The 20,660-nt window shown below is 44.3% G+C and overlaps 1 protein-coding gene across 2 annotated transcripts in view; it reads left to right on the forward strand.

Annotated features, from left to right (window-relative positions):
• KLHL18 (kelch like family member 18) overlaps positions 1-8,144 on the forward strand; it is a 27,695-nt gene extending 19,551 nt beyond the window's left edge. The window contains exons 7-10 of one of the 2 annotated variants that reach the window (XM_084859516.1): positions 1,342-1,579; positions 3,111-3,215; positions 3,339-3,450; positions 4,957-8,144. In XM_084859516.1, coding sequence (XP_084715642.1) covers positions 1,342-1,579; positions 3,111-3,215; positions 3,339-3,450; positions 4,957-5,343 — 842 coding nt within the window. In that variant the 3' untranslated portion in view covers positions 5,344-8,144. The remainder of the gene's footprint in view (positions 1-1,341; positions 1,580-3,110; positions 3,216-3,338; positions 3,451-4,956) is intronic. The other variant, XM_084859518.1, reaches the window with a different exon arrangement.
• Positions 8,145-20,660: the final 12,516 nt, after the last annotated feature.

The raw sequence follows: 20,660 nt of genomic DNA on the forward strand, positions 1-20,660 counted from the left end.
CAAAGCAGTCTCTTCAGACATGTCTGAACACAAACTGCTTTTTTTGCTGGCCTGTCATCACTTCCCTCCAGGAAACTTGTTGCGCCAGCATGTGCTATTGATGTTGTGCTAAAGGTCACTTATGCTAGGGCTATGTCAGTGGCTTTAGTAGAGTGGCACCATTGGATACTGCCTTCAGTGCGTACTCTGAGAGTGTTAGGCACACAGAACTCAAATTCCCTGCTACAGATGGGAAAAGAGAAGAATGTCTGACTGTTAAGTCCACAGCTTAGCTGGCTTGGACTCTGGTGTTTTGAAGGTCGCATGCAGTCATACAGTGCCCTTTCTCTTATCCAGAAGACAGATGTGTTTGTATTGCTCTCTTGAGCTCCCGGGAGCAAGGATGAGATAAAAATGTGAAGGAGGAGGATTCGACTCCTATTATTAATAACTTCCTTTCCATTTGCATGCTCAAAGAACTCACAAAATATAAACTGTGAGGAACAATTACAGTTGAATCAAGACCAATGGCTTCCGACAACCATAAGAATCACAGTAATGCAATGAAAAATTGAAAGTTGGTGTTGGCTGTTCGCTCTGCTGCTTGTTCAACAACAAGCCTCATAAACCTTGGCAAATACATCATCATCATATTACACGATGATCATTTGTGATTCCAGCTGGTGCATGAAATAGAAGTGAAAAAAGAGGCTAACCCTGCAGCAATACACAATAAAGCAGTGATGGGAGCCCTCGGGCCTGTGGATCAAAGCAAACTCTCCTGTGGTTCCAGTCCTCCAGGGTTCCCCAAATGGCCACCCCACATTCCTTGTCCTCACCCCCTTTTGCCCAACCACCAACTGTTTGGTTGTTTCCCGACTTTTGTGCAGTTTTTTCCCATTCTAAATGGTTGAAATGCCTCTCCTAAGGCTTCGTTACTGGCAGGAAGAGCTTTCAGCAAAAATATGCTGGTATGTTTGATGGTGTAGCCCTGCTCCTTTTGCGTTTGTCCCCACCCACCACTGGAATGCAGCCCTCCTGAGCTTCTCTGAAATTGAAATCAGCCCATGGGCTGAAAGAGGTTCCTCACCCGTGCCATAAAGTGTGAAAAAGATACTGGTAAAATTGTTGTAGGGCAATGAGATCCCACTGGTATTCTCATCTATAATTAGATGCAATAAAAATGAAACTAGAGTCCAACTGTAAACTTCATAAATCCTACTAGATGACAAAATTGTGAAACATTCCTGTTTTCTAATTCCCGAAAGTAAAAGAATTATCTATTCTTGAGCTGCTAAATTCCCACGCTGCCAGTGTAAATGAACCTTTGGTTGTGATTACCACTTTTTAAAATGTGAGCAGCAAATTTCTATGCAGGCGACTCGCTGAACGTGGTGGAAGTCTTCGACCCCATTGCCAACCATTGGGAGAAGTGCCAGCCCATGACAACAGCTCGCAGCCGGGTGGGCGTTGCTGTGCTGAATGGACTCTTGTACGCCATCGGTGGATATGACGGGCAGTTGCGGCTGAGCACGGTGGAAGTTTATAACCCTGAGACGGGTTCTTGGTCCAAAGTGGGAAGCATGAACAGCAAACGAAGGTGTGTGAGGAGTAGATATTCACGAGTGTAGTTGGGAAGGGAGAGATTTATAGATCTCACAGCATCAAATATGATCCAGTAAATTTTCAGATTGTACAGACAGGGTCATTATAGAAATGGGAGAATCACTCTATCTTATTGGGAAAATCTCGTATTTGCCAGGTATCTGTCACCACCTAAAAAGGCACATTCAACTGGAAACAGAAGTTCCAATCAACCTGCATTGGACCTGTTGGTTCAGATCTCTTAGACATGAACTTCCCTGAGTTACCTTAGGCTCCCTTTTGGGGTTCAAGTCTAAACTGGCCAGCAGTGGTTAGTGTTAACATGCATACCATGTTAAGCTATTTTAATCAGATTTCTGCATGGATGTTAATTTTCTGACATATGAATACCTGCTTCAGGCTAGGCCAGGCTGTAAATATTACCATAAAAGCAATCTGAATTTTGGGAACAGAATAAATTGCAGCAAAAGTAAATATACCCAAATTGTGCTTTTTTCATATAATTTCGAGTGCAAAGTTTGGGTTGTAGAATGAAGTTTGAGCCAAGGTCCAAATCCTAACTCAAATTCTCAGTTTGCTGAAGTGAGTATAAAAGAACATTCTATTCTGGAATTAGTTCCATGCCTGGGTTGGTTCCTTGTGGCCTCAAGGAGGAAGGATCTATTATCTCTATCAAACCGCTTTCACTGATCTGCTGGTTTCTTGTCTAGATAAGGACAAATCCAGGGCCTTGCACTAAACTCCTTAACCCTGTCCTGCTTGCTTGCATCAAGTTATTTGTAAATGCTTTGTCCAAAATGTTGCTCATGTATTTTCAGTTTTCCATATTCGTGAAGACTAGAAACTCATTTTTTTTGTTTTTTAAGGCTGTGATTCTCAGGAAAATGTTGACCTTGCAGCACTTGTGCAGAAGCAAAATAAACTGCTTCATCTCTTCCAAATCAATGTATACAACTTATCCTATATCTGTATACCCTATGTTAGAAAAACAATGTGAATCAGTCAAATGTCAGGCTAGATTTAATTGTCTGAAGTCAAGGGAGGCTGGCACAGTCAGCAGCCAGCCAGGTGGTTGTTCTACTGCAGCATGGCTGGCTGGGGTATGCTGGGAGTTGCATTCCGACACATCTGGAGGACACCAGGTTGGAGAATGCTGCTCTGCTGGTTCTGAAGGAGGTAAAGAGGGAGCACTTTAATTTTTCTTAGTAACTGCAGGTCAGACTCATTTAGCAAACACGCAAAACGGTTTAGAACAAGAAGGCATAGGATTGGCTCGAGACTAGGGCATGCTTCAAGTAGACCCACTGAAATCAGCGGGACTTAAGTTAGTCATAACTGACTTGTACCACTGATTTCAGCGGGCCTACTCTAAGCATGACAAAGTCTGGATCCAACCCATGGGAAATAAACTCAGTGGTAATTATTAGTCTGGAGAGATAAAACCAAACTGTAAGACCTTGCTAACAAAACCTTCTTGGCCAGAAAAAAATCAGTTCTTATTGCTAAGGGTCTGTGGCTTGTTTCAGTGCCATGGGAACAGTAGTTCTAGATGGGCAGATCTACGTTTGCGGCGGGTATGATGGCACCTCCTCTCTCAACTCCGTGGAAACGTATTCACCTGAAACTGACAAGTGAGTATTCCTGAACATCTACTGTGTCCTCCGTTTTATTATTGCACAGTGGTGAGGTATTTGAAGTTTTCTCCTTTTGTTGGCTGCCACTCAGTTCTCTTGTTTTACTGGTCTCTTGGGAAGGTGGATGGTGGTGACCCCAATGACTTCCAACCGCAGCGCGGCCGGCGTCACAGTCTTTGAAGGCAGGATCTTTGTCTCTGGTGGCCACGATGGATTGCAGATCTTCAATAGTGTGAGTCTTGTTTGCTGTACCTTTTTTCTTGTTTGCATTAGATGAGCTACCTGCTTCTCTCTTGCCTTAGTTCAAGGGCTCAGGGTAGATTATGATATCCCTCTTTTAGCCTTATAAAAGGTTTGTCAAGTAGGTTAACCTAGGAGATGGCCACTACCGAAGTTAAGGACTGGATAGTAATTTAAACCCACAACTCTGATCTTGAAGTTCATCACACTGGCTACAGATTTAGTGCAGAGATGCTGGGATTTGAAAGTGTTCACATCCATATTCTTTTGAAGGCCAGGAGGAGTGGGCCAAGATAAACTTTCCTTGCCATAGGCTCCGTTTTAATCATATTGGATCTGGCTTGTCTTCCTGCAGTGACCTTTCAGGACATCAAGCACTGACTAAAATGTTTTCCATGTGCCATTCCAGAATGTTTTGAAATTGACTGTTCTGTTCCATTTCAGAACCCAAAATGGGTTTAATCTGGACCTGGATGCTTTTACTACAGAGGCTGCTTCCAGGCAGAGGGCTCCTAGGGCTAAGAATCAGAAGGCCTCGTGCAGCTATTCCATCTTTTCTTTCTTAATGGATTATCTGTCAGAAAAGAGGGAAGAAGTGGGGGAAATCACAGGAGGGTCATGAGTTCAAGACTACGTCATATGGACATGCCCTCCCCCTGTAAAATTCCATGAATGAGGAAGGGTGGTGGCACCTTAAAAGCCTTGTCTGGAAGTGCCCTGACAGGCCAGCTCCTCTTTTAAAGCCAAAGTTGCAAGTTGACCTTGAATGCAGAATTTGGGGCAGAATGTGCCGTTCTGATTGGATGCAGGTTCAGAATCGCCAGTGCACACTGCAGGCAACATCCCTGAAAAGCTCCAGAACTCAGGGACTCACCGTGCCTCCTCCCTTGTTGCTCATGGTGTTGTCCTTCCTCACCAGTATCTGCTTTCCTCACGTTTTTGCTCTTGCTGCTACACGGTTCCTTGCCAAAAATACTTAAAGTTTAAAAAGCTTTACTACTGAGTATGAAAACAAGCACGCAAAACAACATGTGTCTACTTCAGTAATTTACTTTCTCTGCACATGAGCCTATGAAGCAGCATTATACTGAATCAGACCTTTGACCTATCTAGCTGCTGCTGTGTACTTCAGCTCTCTGAGACCTCAGGCAGGCATTTGTCCCAGCCCTGGCATCTTCGATCCCAACCACCAAGAGGATTACATACTTGCTTTTAAAAAACATGGCCGCTAAGGACCACTTCATACATCACATTTTTTAAAAAGTGCATCAAAGATACTAGGTTTACAACTGACAACTTAAAAAATGCGATAGCAATGAACATACATCATACAGTAGAACTTGTGGGGTTGGCTTGGACCTTGTAACGTGTTGAAATGGTCCCCAGAATTCTCAGGATAACCGGTTCTGCGAAGTTTACAAGTCAGCTCCCATTCCTGGCTTGTCAGTGCCAGTCTTCTTGTGCTCACTTGTTTTCCTGGCCTCCTCCTGTCTTGCAGGTGGAATACTATAACCACCACACGGCATCGTGGCACTGTGTGGCCAGTATGCTGAACAAGCGTTGTCGGCACGGAGCCGCCTCCCTCGGCAGCAAGATGTTCGTCTGCGGCGGCTACGATGGCTCTGGCTTCCTCAGCATTGCTGAGGTGTATAATTCCATGGTGGACCAGTGGTATCTGATCGTTCCCATGAACACCCGGCGCAGCCGTGTCTCCCTTGTAGCAAACTGTGGACGTTTGTACGCTGTGGGAGGCTACGACGGACAATCCAACCTGAGCTCAGTAGAAATGTACGACCCCGAAACCAACCGCTGGACGTTCATGGCCCCAATGGTGTGCCACGAGGGAGGGGTTGGGGTGGGATGTATACCCCTCCTGACTATCTGAGGAAGTGCGGGGTGGGGGGGTACGGTGTGCAAAGCATGCAAGCCATAACTGCCAGAGCCAAGGAAGGGCCCTCCCTGAAAAGACAATCCGCGGGAGAGACTAGAGTTCTGCCAAGCGAGGTACATCATTTCAAGGTGCTTGGAACGTCATTGTTTGGGAAATGCACAAACAGCTCACTAATCAGACTCACGTTGCTGTTGAGGTTCCACAATGTCGCAAGAGTTTGGAGATCCAGGCTGCATGAACGAAGGATGCCCACATCTTTCTCCCATGCTCTGCCAAACTTCCAGCTTCATTACCTTTGTTGATGCTGCCTTGGTCCACTTGTGATCATGTCAGAGGTGTAATTTTGTTTGGACAGTTGGACATCTGGTGCAAGGAATAAGATGCTTTCTACTGCTGTCCCCTTGAAAGCTGAGAAGGAAGCTCCCTTCTAGGGTGAAAACGCTATGTTCAGCACAGAGGTCTGATGCCCTGCCCCGCATTCTGAAATATTCTGGGTAACATTATACATTCTCAACATATGAGGAATCCCTTTTCCAGCTGAGGGAGACAGAAGGGGGTTGAAATGCATAGTTTGTCCCTTCCTTCACCTGACCACTAGGGGGCATGGATGCACGTACAAAGGTCTAGTTGATCAGTAGCTTCTCCATTTGCCTCCAAGAGCACATTCTGTCTGCAGAAGGTAAGAAAGTGTTGAGTCTTCAGAAATAAAAAGATGAGACCAGGGGGAAAGCCAGGGTTGACTTCCATTCATCACCAACAAGCCACTGAGGAGAACTTCATCTCAGGCTCTCTGGAGCTAGGGAAGAGGTTTGCATCCAAAAAGTGGGTCAGTTAACACCCATGGAATTCCTGGAGTGTTGCAGTTTGTGTGTCTTTTGTGGTTCTGTGAGTCGTTCAGACACAGCAATTAATGTGGGGTGTGCAGGCTAAAGGGGTCCATCCTGTGTCTGAATAATTTCAAAGCAGAAAATCACCCTGTATCTTGTTGGAACAGCAGCCATTTGCTTGGTCTCAGCAGCACATCCATACAATTTCCTGGTAAACAGGTGCTGGGGGTATGGGGCGGGGGGCAGGATGTGGTAGTCATTATCACTCTGTTCCTACCCCACTGGCTGTGGTGGTAATTCACTGAAATCAAATGATCCCTCTCCTATGTCATGACCATATTTGAAAGTAATTTGTTTGAGGTTTCTTGTTTAAGTGGGGAGAATCTTTAAAAAAAAAAATGAAGGGAGTCCTTGGACACAAACAAGCCTTAAAGCAAAAGCATATCTGATTTCTTCTAGTGGGGAGGAAACTCAACCACTTCCTTTTGTTCTTGGATTTTTTTGCTGCTGGTGTTTGGAGTTTTTTAAGCTCTTTTATGGTGGTCTTTGTGTTCTGCAACCTCTTCTGTCTGTTTTGACAGTTGCCATAAAATTCTGTTGTCTCGCTACAAGGAGCTCACATGCCAACTTCTCATAGTAAAGAGAGATGGTGTGGTTTGATGACAGAAATGTAAAATGCCCAGGGCCAACCTTTGCAGGTTCATGTTCTTGCTTCCAGCATAGTCTAAGGATGAGTATATAGGCAATCAAGTTTTATAGGCCAATATCACTGCATGATGGTGGTTCCCTCTTTAAAAAGAAACTGTGCAGCCTTTAGTTGACACCATGTCAATTTGTTTTACAGTGTTGCACCCTCCTTGCCCAAGATGTAGCTTCTTCGCTTTCCTTCACCTATGCTAATCACCTATCAGGTTGCCAAATGTTTAAGTTCAAGAGAGTCTCATCTTTTTCACTGAACGAAGCAGCAGCATCAAAGCCAAATGGAGAGAGAGAGTGTTAACTGCTGATACTTGACATAATGGAGGATCATCTCTACTTCTCTAGCCCTTTTCTGTCTGGATATCACTGAACCAGCCAGTCTCCGGTTTTACACAAACATCAAGAGGCTAGTTAATTCTTTGCTGCCCTTCCTCCCCACCCAGTTAGTCCCCCTGTCTTAAATTCTTTTAAAATGCCTGTTAGGGTTGCTCCCTTTTTTAGAGGCACTGAATGGCTTTTGCCAGCCAGTCTCTTATTTGCAAAAGGGTGCAACACACGTGATTTGAATGAGTCATTTTGCATAACTGGCTCTGTTTTAAATTGCAGGACACCAGAAGGGGCTCTGCATTTCAGGGATCTATTTCAGAGACATCCCTCCCCTTTCGTAATTTTGCAGACAGCACTCCAGCCAGACTCTTCAGGCACAGATGTTGGAAACACATAGATTTGTTGACCAGCCTTTAAACCTAGGAAAAAGGTTGAAGCACTGAGTTGAAGAGGCAGCGCAGACTTTACTGGGCAGTTGTGTTTCCTCCAACTAAACTGATGCTCCCCTGGCACTTCTCTCAGTGAGCAGCAGATCTGTGCGGGGGAGCTGGTGCCAATCACACTTCACTGGCACCTGTCCTTTGTGCTCAGGGATATGCGTCTGCTTCTTGGGCTTGGAGGAGGCTGCTGGATTTAGAGCACATGGAGACACCACCTTAGCTGTGGTGTTGCCCTATAAAGCGTGAAGCAACTCTGAAAGTTCAAAATGCAAGAGGCAGTTGTTACAGACCCCACCAGGTCTTCATCTTGCTTTGCTATTTGAAGCATCCATTGAACTCCAGAACAATTTTGAATGTGTGTGTGTGTGTGTGGAGGGTGGGGGTGGGGGTTAAAAAGTGAGTTTTGCCATGATCATATTCCCAGCAGCACTGGCATGTGGGAGAGCTGTGGGTTTGGGTCCTCTGTGTGCTCTCCATACATGAATAGCAGTGTGATCTTTCAGACTATAAAAAGAAAACAGTTTAGCCTCCAGCCACAAACCCAAATGATGGCCAGGCTCCAGAATAAAACAAAAAATTCTGACCCATACCAGTGAGCCTCTCTCTGCAAGTGTAAAGGCCATCCATTTCCATTAATGTGAAATCATGTACTAAAAGTGTTGTGTGTTCCTGTGGTGGCTGGTGAACTCTCAAGGTAGAGAAAAGGGTAGGTGACGATATCTGTTCTCCCTAATCCAAATATATTTAATGTGAGTGAAACTTATTTCTCAGTTGGTCAGTAGTTCTTTCCGATTTGTGGATGTGACTTGTCTTCCCCCAAGCTGTTCTCAGTGAGCCATTTCACTGAAGTTCATATGTGGTGGTGTTCAGATGGATCATGAGGTCACTGCAGGATTACAGGGCTATGCATTCAAACTCTAGATCTTCCATATGCCCAAATGAATAAGTGTTCAAGTCTATTGTATACATGTGAAATTAAGTTTGGAAGTTCCTCCTTGTGGCACAGCTATTTTCAGCACCTTGGCCAAAATAGGTTTTATCACTGCCCTTGTACAAATCCAAGTGTCATGGAGAACTGTTGTCCTTTTGCAACAGCAAACGTACCATGTTCACTCCCGGGCAGAGGCAGAGGAACTTGAGTTCTCATAGCAAGTAAATTTATTTGTAATCTTCGCGATAAGATCTCAAGATGCAACTTCTCTGCAATGGGTTATATCCAAATATCTGTGCTGCTGCAGGATTTCTGTCAGGTGTGTATATGTGGATGTCTATGTATGTATACATCTATATATATCTATATTTATCTATATATATATATATATTGAGGATCTGTGTATAAAATCGATGTATAATATGGGTATATCTGGATTTCAAATGTGCATGGTTTGTTCACACATGTATATCACCAACTTGTGTCTGTAAACAGCAAGCCAACCAAAACATGCTCTAGGGTACAAATTCATTTTGACATTTCTGCACTGCTAAGACATTTGTAAGGAATAGACTTGAAACTGAATCTGCCCTTAAGGTGTGGACAACCACAGTCCAGACTTTTTCAGGCAGAAATAAAATAAATAGTTGGTTTTTTCTCTAGTAATGTTTATAAATCAGGAAGGGAGTGAAGTTTCAGGTAAGCAAAGAATGAATTGAGCTGTTGGGAGTCCTTTTTAAGCCAAGTGGCTTTTGGTCACAGGCCTGGTCTTGGTAGGTGTGTGCCAAAAAAAAGCCAGTCTCCTGGTTGTTGTAAAGGTCTGCTCATACTGTCGTCCAGTACCAAAACCTGCACCAGCTTCCAGGCTAAAACACTCTTCAAGGAACAGCATCCAACAGAGACTGGCTGAGCTCAGCTTTCTCTGTGAGTGGGGCTTCAAAAACAGAAGCAGGGGGTCTTCAGAGAACAAAGAGCTTCCTCCTGCCAGAGCCTTAGATATTGCTGCACGATAAAGGAGGTCATGACCTTGTAGTTCAATTAATGTATGCCTGGTGATGGGTATTTCTCAGGTTACAGGTTCAGAACACACTGTGGGTTCTTGTCCTGACACCAACATTGTGGGTGGGTTAGCACAATCACTGAAGGAAAATAAGCCATAGTGGCTTATTTTCCCTCCCTGTGCATGGTGGTTGGGAGCCACCTAATTAGCACAATTAGGTTGCGAGCCACCTAATTTGCATAATTACCCTTGCCGGGCATCTGTTATCATGACGTCCGAGCCCAGCGAAGGTGGCAGCTGGGGTGGTTTACATACCACTCCCCGAAACCCTAGAACAAGCCATGGGTTTCAGAGTGATGTCCAAGCCACCCACCCTTGCCAGCTTCAGAAGTCAACAACCCATGCCCGGCGAAGGTAATCATGCTAATTGGGTGGCTTGCAACCAGCCTGCACAGGGAGGGGAAATAAGCCACCGTGGCTTATTTTCTCTCTCTGATTATGCGAGCGCAGGCTACGGGGCAGTTCACACGGCACGTTGCCCATGGTGGATGACTAGCCATGCAGGGTGGGTGTTTTTGCAACAGCCCACCCTGGGTGGTTAGCGGACCCACCAGACAATTGGGCAACCAACCCACTGTGGGTGAGTTGTTTGCACAATTGTCCCCCTTAGTCCTCTACCCTGCATGCCAGGGCACCTGACAGCAAACCTGTCTTGTCAGCGGCCAAGTTCCCTTTCCCAGCTGCAAGTGGGGTCAGGTCCCTTTTTAAAAACTATTTCCACAGCCCCATTTTCCGCAAAAATGGGGCTGCGAAAAAAATTAAAGCGCCCCCGTTCTGAAAACCAGATTGGGGGGGAATCCCAACCCCCCTGCCTTGGGGCAACAGTACCTATGGTGGGGGGGTTGGGTTCCCCCTCATCCAATTTTTGGGAGGGGCACTCTTAAAATCCAATGTAAGCCCGTGGAGGTGATCTCGGTGGGCTTGCATGGGGATTTAACGTGCCCCACACACAAGAGACAAACCTCTTTTTTATGGAAAGGAGAGGCGCTGCTGGGGGTGAGTGGGAGGCCATGAGGGGGATCCCCCTACAGCTTCCCCCTACAGCTTCCCCCTACAGCTTCCCCCTACAGCTTCCCCCTACAGCTTCCCCCTACAGCTTCCCCTACAGCTTCCCCTACCCTGGCATAAATGGGCAATATGCAGGGAAGTGAGTGTTTTTAAAGGGGGGAAGGGTTATACTTACCCACTTCCCTGTGTTTTCCCCATTTGTGCCGGTGTGTGTCCCACATAGAATCATGGAATAGCAGGGTTGGAAGGAGCCTATACGACAATCGAGTCCAACCCCCTGGCCCACTACTCCCCCCTGGCAGCATCCCCTTTCCATAAAAAAGCAGGTTTGTTCAGTTAACCCTAAAGATTGCTCTTGCTGTTTGGATTTTGAAAGTAACAGCTGTCAGAGTCCAAGTGGCAAGAGCTATCTGTAGGACAAACCTGTTGCCCCAAGGAGCCCATGGTGGGGGGATCCCCCCATCTTATTTTCAGGAGGGTGCTTTTTCCCAGACCCATTTTTGTGCAAAACAGGGCTGGGAAAACAAGAAGGGCTCCGACCGCAATGAAAATTGCGATTGGAGCCAGGAAGGGGGGATGGGCAAGGCCCAGGGGGGCGCCTGTGACAGCCCCCTTGGTGCCTTTTGGGCATCAGGGAGAGGCTGTCACAGGCAAGGGGAAAGGGCAAGAGCAGCAGAGGTTTCTGCCGCTCTTGTCAAGTGGCCCAATGCTTTTTACCCACGATGGGCTGGCAGACACCACACCAACCCACAGTGGGTAAAAACTCCTGCAGACCATGGGTTCTCAGGGTGGGTTGTTTGGGAAAAACAACCTACCCTGAGAAGTACGGTCTGGGTTCAGGCAACATGCTAACCAACTATGGTTTGTTCAGGAAAACCTGAGAGGAGGGGCTGCTGCCTGAGGGGACTTCTTTTCTTGCAGGTTGGCATGTCATGCAAACTCAGTCTATATGTTAAAACATCTTGTTAAAACTTTGTGGGGTCTGTGTAGTGTGAAGCTAAGTGTGAATGGGTCTGGTGAGGATCCAGATGAGACCATCAGGAGCACCAAGAAAACTAACCTGGGCTTTATGAAGAAAGAGCTCAATTACATAAAGAAAATGGAAAGCTGTCTGGGACCAGTCTCCAGTGCTACATTTAACTGGCAACCAAATCCTGGTGATAAAAGGTAGGGAACTATTTTTGTTAATTGTCTGTGTAAGCAGTTCTACTAAGCTAATAGCAAGAGATCATGATGATTATTTATTTACATAGTGCCACCAGATGTCCTTTATAGAGGATGAGAGAACAACTCCCTGCCCCAACAGGCTTACAATCTAGAAATAAGGCATAAGGAAGACAACAGACGAAAGAGTGGGAAATGGAAGATGTGATTATTTCAGTTATGCATACTTGGGCTAACTTCAGTAGCTTATTGTGACCAGGGGTGTGGTCTTTCCCTGTCTCCGTTTTTGCAATCTTTGGCTCAGGCCAGTCACATTGCAGAGGCCAATTGAGGCACTGCTTTTGTACTCGAGTTTTTCCAACCCTCCAACATTTCACCAGTGGAATAGGGACATGCTTGGAGCACCCTGATCCCCATGCGAAAGATCATTGCTGCCCCACTACCCTTTGTTGAAAGGTCTTCTCGACCTGTTGCATTTTACTTTGCAATAGCCCTGTCCTCTACGGATGACGGGTCGTCTTTTGGTGAAAGATTTAGGAGAAAAGCATAACTGCTCAGCAGTTCAAAACATACCTCTGCAGCTTCAGTGTGTTCAAGGAGGGCTTTGAACTGCCTAGCCCAGTCTCCCTCAACCCAGCGTTCTCTAGATGTATTGGACCACAACTCCCATCATCCCCACCCAACAAGGCCATTCTGGCTGGGGATGATGGAAGTTGTAGCCCAACACGTGTGGGAAGCATCAGGTTGGGGAAAACTGTCATAGGCCTTTGGTATTCATTTATGTTAATCTATATGAATGTGCAAAATGCATTCATCCCCTCCACCAGGGCATTTTTATAAACATACGAAGTAGTGGGGAAATCCCCACCTCACGGGTCTTCATGAATTCCCCACCAGGGAACTCAAATGTCTCCACCAGTTAAGTGCCTTCTTCAATTCAGTCAGCCTATTTCTTCAACCTAAAGGACACGAGTCCTTTGTCCTCCTTTCTGAGTAAACTCAAACTCCCCCCACTTTCATAACAGGGAAGCAGGGTTTTTTTTTTTTTAATGCAGCTGCTAGTCCTGTCTCTTTCCTAGCTCTGAGTAGGATCCCATTGCTTCTCTGCCCATCTTGATTCTTCAGTGTACTCTTAAATGTGATGAACCCAGTCTGTCATTCAAACAAACCTAAGTTTTATTTAAAGCCTTTCTACTGAGCTCTCTCAGACATCAGCCTCTCTCTCCTCAGGCCAGATGAAGCAGGTGTTGCCCTCAACCACTTCCTGGTTCTTCCCAGGAAGCACAACCCACTCAGGCCAAATGCAGTACTTTTATATCGTTACAAAACAGAGGGCTGTCCTCTGTGAAATAGGAGACTGGGTCTAACTCTGCCTTGCTGAACACATAGTAAAGAAGAAGTCAAGGTGAAGTGAAGGAGAATGTTTTCTTGTTTCATCTATTTTGTGAATTCTCACATATTGCACTCCTTGGATCCTTTTCCAAATCCCCCTTTTTACTAGTCTATCGATAATGGTCCAATGGATATGTAATTCTCCAGCCACCCACAAGCTGTCCTTGTTGCAGCACTCTTTTTTTAAAATATATTTTTATTTATTTTATCTTTATAAATGAAATAAACAATACCAAAATTACCAACAACCTGATCAATACTACAATTTCCCAGCAACACAATATTCTGATGCGGACACCACAATAACAAAAAGAAAAGGAAAAAGAAAAAAAAGGAAAAGAGAGGAAGTAAAGAAAAGAAGATTCTTTCTCCCTCTCTCCCCCCCTCCCTCTCCCTCTCCTTCCCCTTTCCCTTTAAAGAATTAAGTTTAAACTCCAATACCCCCCCGGCCTCGGATGCCATTCTATTTTAAAAACTATATAACCTTAACAATCTTACAATTTAATAAACAATCTTACAATTTAATAAACAACTTTACATTTCAATATCATATCATCAATCTTAAAGAAACAGGTCTACAGTTCATTCCCAGTAGCCTATATTAATAATAATAATAATTAGAAGAAATATAGTGTTATATAATAATAAAACTTAAAATAAACCTTCAACAATTTGTAATATATTTTATATATAAATGCATGTGCACAATTACCCTCAAACAAATTTAAATACAGCATACCTTATCTATTTTGAAATAAAAAATAAAAGAAAAGCAAGAAAAAAAGAAAGATGAAAGAGAATAAACAAATATATGTATAATCATCTTCTGAACTAGCCTGGATCATGTAGACTTAAGCAGTTAACAAAGCTTGTTTAAAGAATCCAGTTCATGCATGGGGTTGTAACAGAATTCTCACGCATTTTTACATTCAGCCATGCCTCCGCCATTTCATGATTTAGAAACTTTTTCATCTGACCTTCAGACACAATACAAAGTGTAGCAGAATATTTTAAGTAATATTGTAAGTTCATTTGTTTTGCCATATTTTTTGCTTTGATAAATTGCCTTCTTTTATTCGCCACCTCTTTGATGTAGTCTGGAAATAACATAACTTTATCTTGTTACCAGGAAAGGCTTCCACCTTCTCTTGCCAAATGCAGGATATAATTCTTTGTGGAGACTTTTGCAAATTGGACTATGATCATGTAATCAGTCCCTTTAGCATTTGGCACACGAAATGCCTGCTCAATATCAGATGGGATAGGGAGTATCTCATGCAAAAATTTATCCACAAAAATAGGCAATTTTACATCATTAGACAGATTTTTAATCCCAATAATACATACATTGGATCTCCTCGTGCAGGCCTCCAGTTGAGAAATTCTATCAGAGGCATTTTTAAAACAAATTTGTGTCGTTTCATTTCCTGCCACTCAGTCTTCTAGCTCATTAATTTTCATCTCAATTTTTTGCCATGATGCATTAATTAAATCTACAGCTCCTTGCAAGATGGAATTTTGGATTAAATCCAATCTTTTTGCTTGCTCCGTAAATTGCAAAGATAAAGTCTTTATCAGAGTAAATAATTCCTGTTCTCAAAACCTTTGACACAGGGTGCGGGGGGAGTTGATGCTGGCTCCTTTCTTCTCTGCGCAGACTTGTTTCTCCCAAACAGATCTTGCAGGCCCTCAGATGTTCTCAAATATTGTTAGCATTTCTTAAATCATCCCTCAGAAGTTGTTGATATTTCTTAAAACATATATTATTATGGAACACGTCAGCCCTGTTTTCTCCTATGAAATAGGAGTCTCAGTACAGCTTTTTGCACTGGTAAAGCTCTGGAGAGATAATCCTGGAATCCAGCCCCCCCCACACTATCTCAAGAGGGGCACTTTTCTCAAAGATATTATTCAGATGTTGCCTTTGTTTGTTGTTGTTGTTCAGTCGTTCAGTCGTGTCCGACTCTTCGTGACCCCATGGACCATAGCACGCGAGGCCTTCCTGTCCTCCACTCTCTCCCGGAGCGTGCTCAAGTCCATATTCATTGCATCAGTGATGCTATCTAGCCATCTCATCCTCTGCCGTCCCCTTTTCCTTTTGCCTTCAATCTTTCCCAGCATCAGGGTCTTTTCCAGGGAGTTCTCTCTTCGCATTAGGTGGCCAAAATATTTGAGCTTCAGCTTCAGGATCTGTCCTTCCAATGAGCAGTCAGGGTTGATTTCCTTTAGGATTGACTGATTTGACCTCCTTGCAGTCCAGGGGACTCGTAAGAGTCTTCTCCAGCACCACAGTTCGAAAGCAACAATTCTTCGGCGCTCAGCCTTCCTTATAGTCCATCTCTCACAGCTATACGTTACTACTGGGAAAACCATAGCTTTGATTAGACGGACCTTTGTCGGCAAGGTGATGTCTCTGCTTCTTACTATGCTGTCTAGGTTTGCCATAGCTTTCCTCCCAAGGAGCAAGCGTCTTTTAATTTCATGGCTACAGTCACCGTCTGCGGTGATCTTGGAGCCCAAGAAAATAAAATCTGTCACTGCTTCCATTTCTTCCCCTTCCATATGCCAGGAAGTGATGGGGCCAGATGCCATGATCTTCGTTTTTTTTAATGTTGAGTTTCAAACCAGCTTTTGCACTCTCCTCTTTCACCCTCAACAAGAGGCTCTTTAGATCCTCTTCACTTTCTGCCATTAGGGTGGTATCGTCTGCATATCTGAGGTTGTTGATAATTCTCCCAGCAATCTTAATTCCGAACTGTGATTCATCCAACCCGGCATTTCTCATAATGTACTCTGCATATAAGTTAAATAAGCAGGGTGACAATATGCAGCCTTGTCGTACTCCTTTCCCAATTTTGAACCACTCGGTTGTTCCATGTCTGGTTCTTACTGTTGCTTCTTGACCCTCGTACAGGTTTCTCAGCAGACAGGTAAGGTGGTCTGGTACTCCCATCACTTTAAGAATTTGCCACAGTTTGTTGTGATCCACACAATCAAAGGCTTTAGCGTAGTCAATGAAGCAGAAATAGATGTTTTTCTGGAATTCTCTTGCTTTCTCCATGATCCAGCGAATGTTGGCAATTTGATCTCTAGTTCCTCTGCCTCTTCTATACCCAGCTTGTACTTCCGGTAGTTCTCGGTTCGCATACTGCTGAAGCCTAGCTTGTAGGATTTTGAGCATCACCTTGCTGGCATGTGAAATGAGCGCAATGGTGCGGTAGTTTGAACAGTCTTTGGCATTGCCCTTCTTTGGAATTGGAATGTAAACTGACCTTTTCCAGTCTTGTGGCCACTGTTGAGTGTTCCAAATTTGTTGGCATATTGAGTGCAGCACTTTAACAGCATCATCTTTTAGGATCTTAAATAGGTCAGCTGGAATACTGTCATCTCTGCTAGCTTTGTTGTTAGTAATGCTTCCTAAGGCCCACTTGACTTCACTCTCTAGGATGTCCGGCTCATGTTCAGTGACCGCACTATCATGGCTATCAGGGACATTCAGATCTTTCCTGTATAGTTCTTCTGTGTATTCTTGCCACCTCTTCTTAATCTCATCTGCTTCTGTTAGGTCCCTGCCTTCTTGGTCCTTTATCATGCCCGTCTTTGCACAAAACGTTCCCTTGATATCTTCGATTTTCTTGAAGAGATCTCTAGTCTTTCCCATTCTGTTGTTTTCCTCGATTTCTTTGCATTGTTTATTTAAGAAGGCCTTCTTGTCTCTCCTTGCTATTCTCTGGAACTCTGCATTCAGGTGGATATATCTTCCCCTTTCTCCCTTGCTTTTCACTTCCCTTCTTTCCTCAGCTACTTGTAAAGCCTCATCAGACAGCCACTTGGCTTTCTTGCATTTCTTTTTCTTTGGGATGGCTTGAGTTGCTGCCTCCTGAACAGTGTTACGGACCTCCGTCCATAGTTCCTCAGGCACTCTGTCTATAAGGTCTAATCCCTTAAATCTATTCCTCACCTCCACTGTATATTCATAAGGGATATGATTTAGGTCATACCTGAATGGTTTAGTGGTTTTCCCTACGTTCTTCAATTTAAGCCAAAATTTTGCAAGAAGCAGCTCATGATCTGAGCCACAGTCAGCACCAGGTCTTGCTTTTACTGACTGTATAGAGCTTCTCCATCTTTGGCTGCAAAGGACATAATCAGTCTGATTTCGATATTGACCATCTGGTGATGTCCATGTGTAGAGTTGCCTCTTGTGCTGTTGGAAAAGAGTGTTTGCTATGATCAGTGTGTTCTCTTGGCAAAACTCTATTAGCCTTTGTCCTGCTTCATTTTGTACACCCAAGGCCATGCTTGCCTGTTATCTCGGTGATTTCTTGACTTCCTACTTTAGCATTCCAATCCCCTATGATGAAGAGGACATGTGTTTTTGGTGTTAGTTCTAGAAGGTGTTGTAGGTCTTCATAAAACCAATCAACCTCAGCTTCTTCGGCATCAGTGGTTGGGGCATAGACTTGAATTACTGTGATGTTGAATGGTTTGCCTTGGATTCGTACTGAGATCATTCTATCGTTTTTAAGATTGTACCCCAGTACTGCTTTTCCCACCCTTTTGTTGACTATGAGTGCTACTCCATTTCTTCTAAGGGATTCTTGCCCACAGTAGTAGATATGATGGTCACCTGAATTAAATTTGCCCATGCTTGTCCATTTAAGTTCGCTGATTCCCAAGATGTCGATGTTCAATCTTGCCATCTCATGTTTGACCACCTCCAGCTTACCTTGATTCATTGATCTGACATTCCAGGTTCCTAAACAATATTGTTCTTTACAGCATTGGATTTTCTTTTCACCACCAGACACATCCACAGCTGAGTGTCCTTTCGGCTTTGGCCCAGCCGCTTCACTCTTTCTGGCGCTACTTGGAAATACCCTCTGCTCTTCCCCAGGAGTATATTGGACACCTTCTGACCTGAGGGGCTCATCTTCCAGCGTCATATCTTTTAGCCTTGTGCTACGTTCCATGGGGTTTTCTTGGCAAGAGTACTGGAGTGGGTTGCCATTTCCTTCTCCATTGGACCACATTTTGTCAGAACTCTCTGCCATGACCTGTCCGTCTTGGGTGGCCCTGCACGGCATAGCTTATGGCTTCACTGAGTTATGCAAGCCCCTTCGCCACAACAAGGCAGTGATCCATGAAGGGGAGATGTTGCCTTACCCCCCTTTTAATTCCAGGGGGGAATGAAAAGGTTTTTCAACCTTTTAAAAAGCTGTTTGAGAAAGCTCCCACAGGACCTCCTGTGGGATGCTACCAGAGCGACATTGGTCCCAACCGGAAGTCGTTCCAGCACTCTTAATAAACAGGCAGCCCTAAAAGGCCTGTATAGGATGTGTTGGATGCAAGTGCCAAGGAACGAGCCCTATGCTTACTCTCCCTATATGCAAGAGTCAGAAAAGCCTAGTGAGTCAAGGGATAAAGTCTGTAGCCTAGGAGACCAGGTGAGGTCTGTTTACAGTGCAAAGGAAGTGTATTGAAATGCAAATTTTCTCTGCTGCAAAATACCTTAAATTAACAAATCTTTTTGCCAAGGACTCTTCAGCTTCTGCTGGTTCTATAACCATGGTTACTAAGATAGACATTTTGGAATTAAAAGCATGGACTGATGCATTGCAAGCAAAACAGAGAATAACTGATCAAAATGTGTTCAGCCTACTCCCCCTGCCCAATCCTCAACAAAAATAGAATTATAACATTAGAAGAAAGATATGCCAAAGATCTTTCTTCTGATGTTATAGTTCTATTTTTGATTCACTGCCTTGTTGTGGCGAAGGGGCTTGCATAACTCAGTGAAGCCATAAGCTATGCCGTGCAGGGCCACCCAAGACGGACAGGTCATGGCGGAGAGTTCTGACAAAATGTGGTCCACTGGAGAAGGAAATGGCAACCCACTCCAGTACTCTTGCCAAGAAAACCCCATGGAACGTAGCACAAGGCTAAAAGATATGATGCCGGAAGATGAACCCCTCAGGTCAGAAGGTGTCCAATATACTCCTGGGGAAGAGCAGAGGGTATTTCCAAGTAGCGCCAGAAAGAGTGAAGCGGCTGGGCCAAAGCCGTAAGGACACTCAGCTGTGGATGTGTCTGGTGGTGAAAAGAAAATCCAATGCTGTAAAGAACAATATTGTTTAGGAACCTGGAATGTCAGATCAATGAATCAAGGTAAGCTGGAGGTGGTCAAACGTGAGATGGCAAGACTGAACATCGACATCTTGGGAATCAGCGAACTTAAATCGACAAGCATGGGCGAATTTAATGCAGGTGACCATTATATCTACTACTGTGGGCAAGAATCCCTTAGAACAAATGGAGTAGCACTCATAGTCAATAAAAGGGTGGGAAAAGCAGTACTGGGGTACAATCTCAAAAACGATTTTATTTATTTATTTATTGCATTTATATCCCGCCTTTTTTCCTCTTGCAAGGAACCAAAGGCAGCTTACATGATCCTCCTCCTCTCCCTTTTATCCTCACAACAACAACCCTGTGAGGTAGGTTGGGCTGAGAGTCTGTGACTGGCCCAAAGTCACCCAGTGAGCTTCCATGGCTGAGTGGGGACTAGAACCCGGATCTCTGGGCTCCCAGTCCAACACTAGCCACTACGCCACAATCCAAGGCAAACCATTCAACATCACAGTAATTCAAGCCCAACCACTAATGCTGAAGAAGCTGAGGTTGATCGGTTCTATGAAGACCTACAACATCTTCTAGAACTAACACCAAAAACACATGTCCTCTTCATCATAGGGGATTGGAATGCTAAAGTAGGAAGTCAAGAAATCACCGGGATAACAGGCAAGCATGGCCTTGGTGTACAAAAAGAAGCAGGACAAAGGCTAATAGAGTTTTGCCAAGAGAACACACTGATCATAGCAAACACTCTTTTCCAACAGCACAAGAGGCAACTCTACACATGGACATCACCAGATGGTCAATATCGAAATCAGATTGATTATGTACTTTGCAGCCAAAGATGGAGAAGCTCCATACAGTCAGTAAAAACAAGACCTGGAGCTGACTGTGGCTCAGATCATGAGCTGCTTCTTGCAAAATTTCGGCTGAAATTGAAGAACGTAGAGAAAACCACTAAAACATTCATGTATGGCCTAAATCATATCCCTTATGAATATACAGTGGAGGTGAGGAATAGATTTAAGGGATTAGACCTGATAGACAGAGTGCCTGAGGAACTATGGACGGAGGTCCGTAACATTGTTCAGGAGGCAGCAACTCAATCCATCCCAAAGAAAAAGAAATGCAAGAAAGCAAAGTGGCAGTGTGATGAGGCTTTACAAGTAGCTGAGGGAAGAAGGGAAGTGAAAAGCAAGGGAGAAAGGGGAAGATATATCCACCTGAATGCAGAGTTCCAGAGAATAGCAAGGAGAGACAAGAAGGCCTTCTTAAATGAAGAATGCAAAGAAATCGAGGAAAACAACAGAATGGGAAAGACTAGAGAT

The sequence above is a fragment of the Heloderma suspectum genome, chromosome 5, assembly GCF_057233095.1.
Source record: "Heloderma suspectum isolate Gila_16-S chromosome 5, 16-S_ref, whole genome shotgun sequence".
Taxonomy (NCBI): domain Eukaryota; kingdom Metazoa; phylum Chordata; class Lepidosauria; order Squamata; family Helodermatidae; genus Heloderma; species Heloderma suspectum.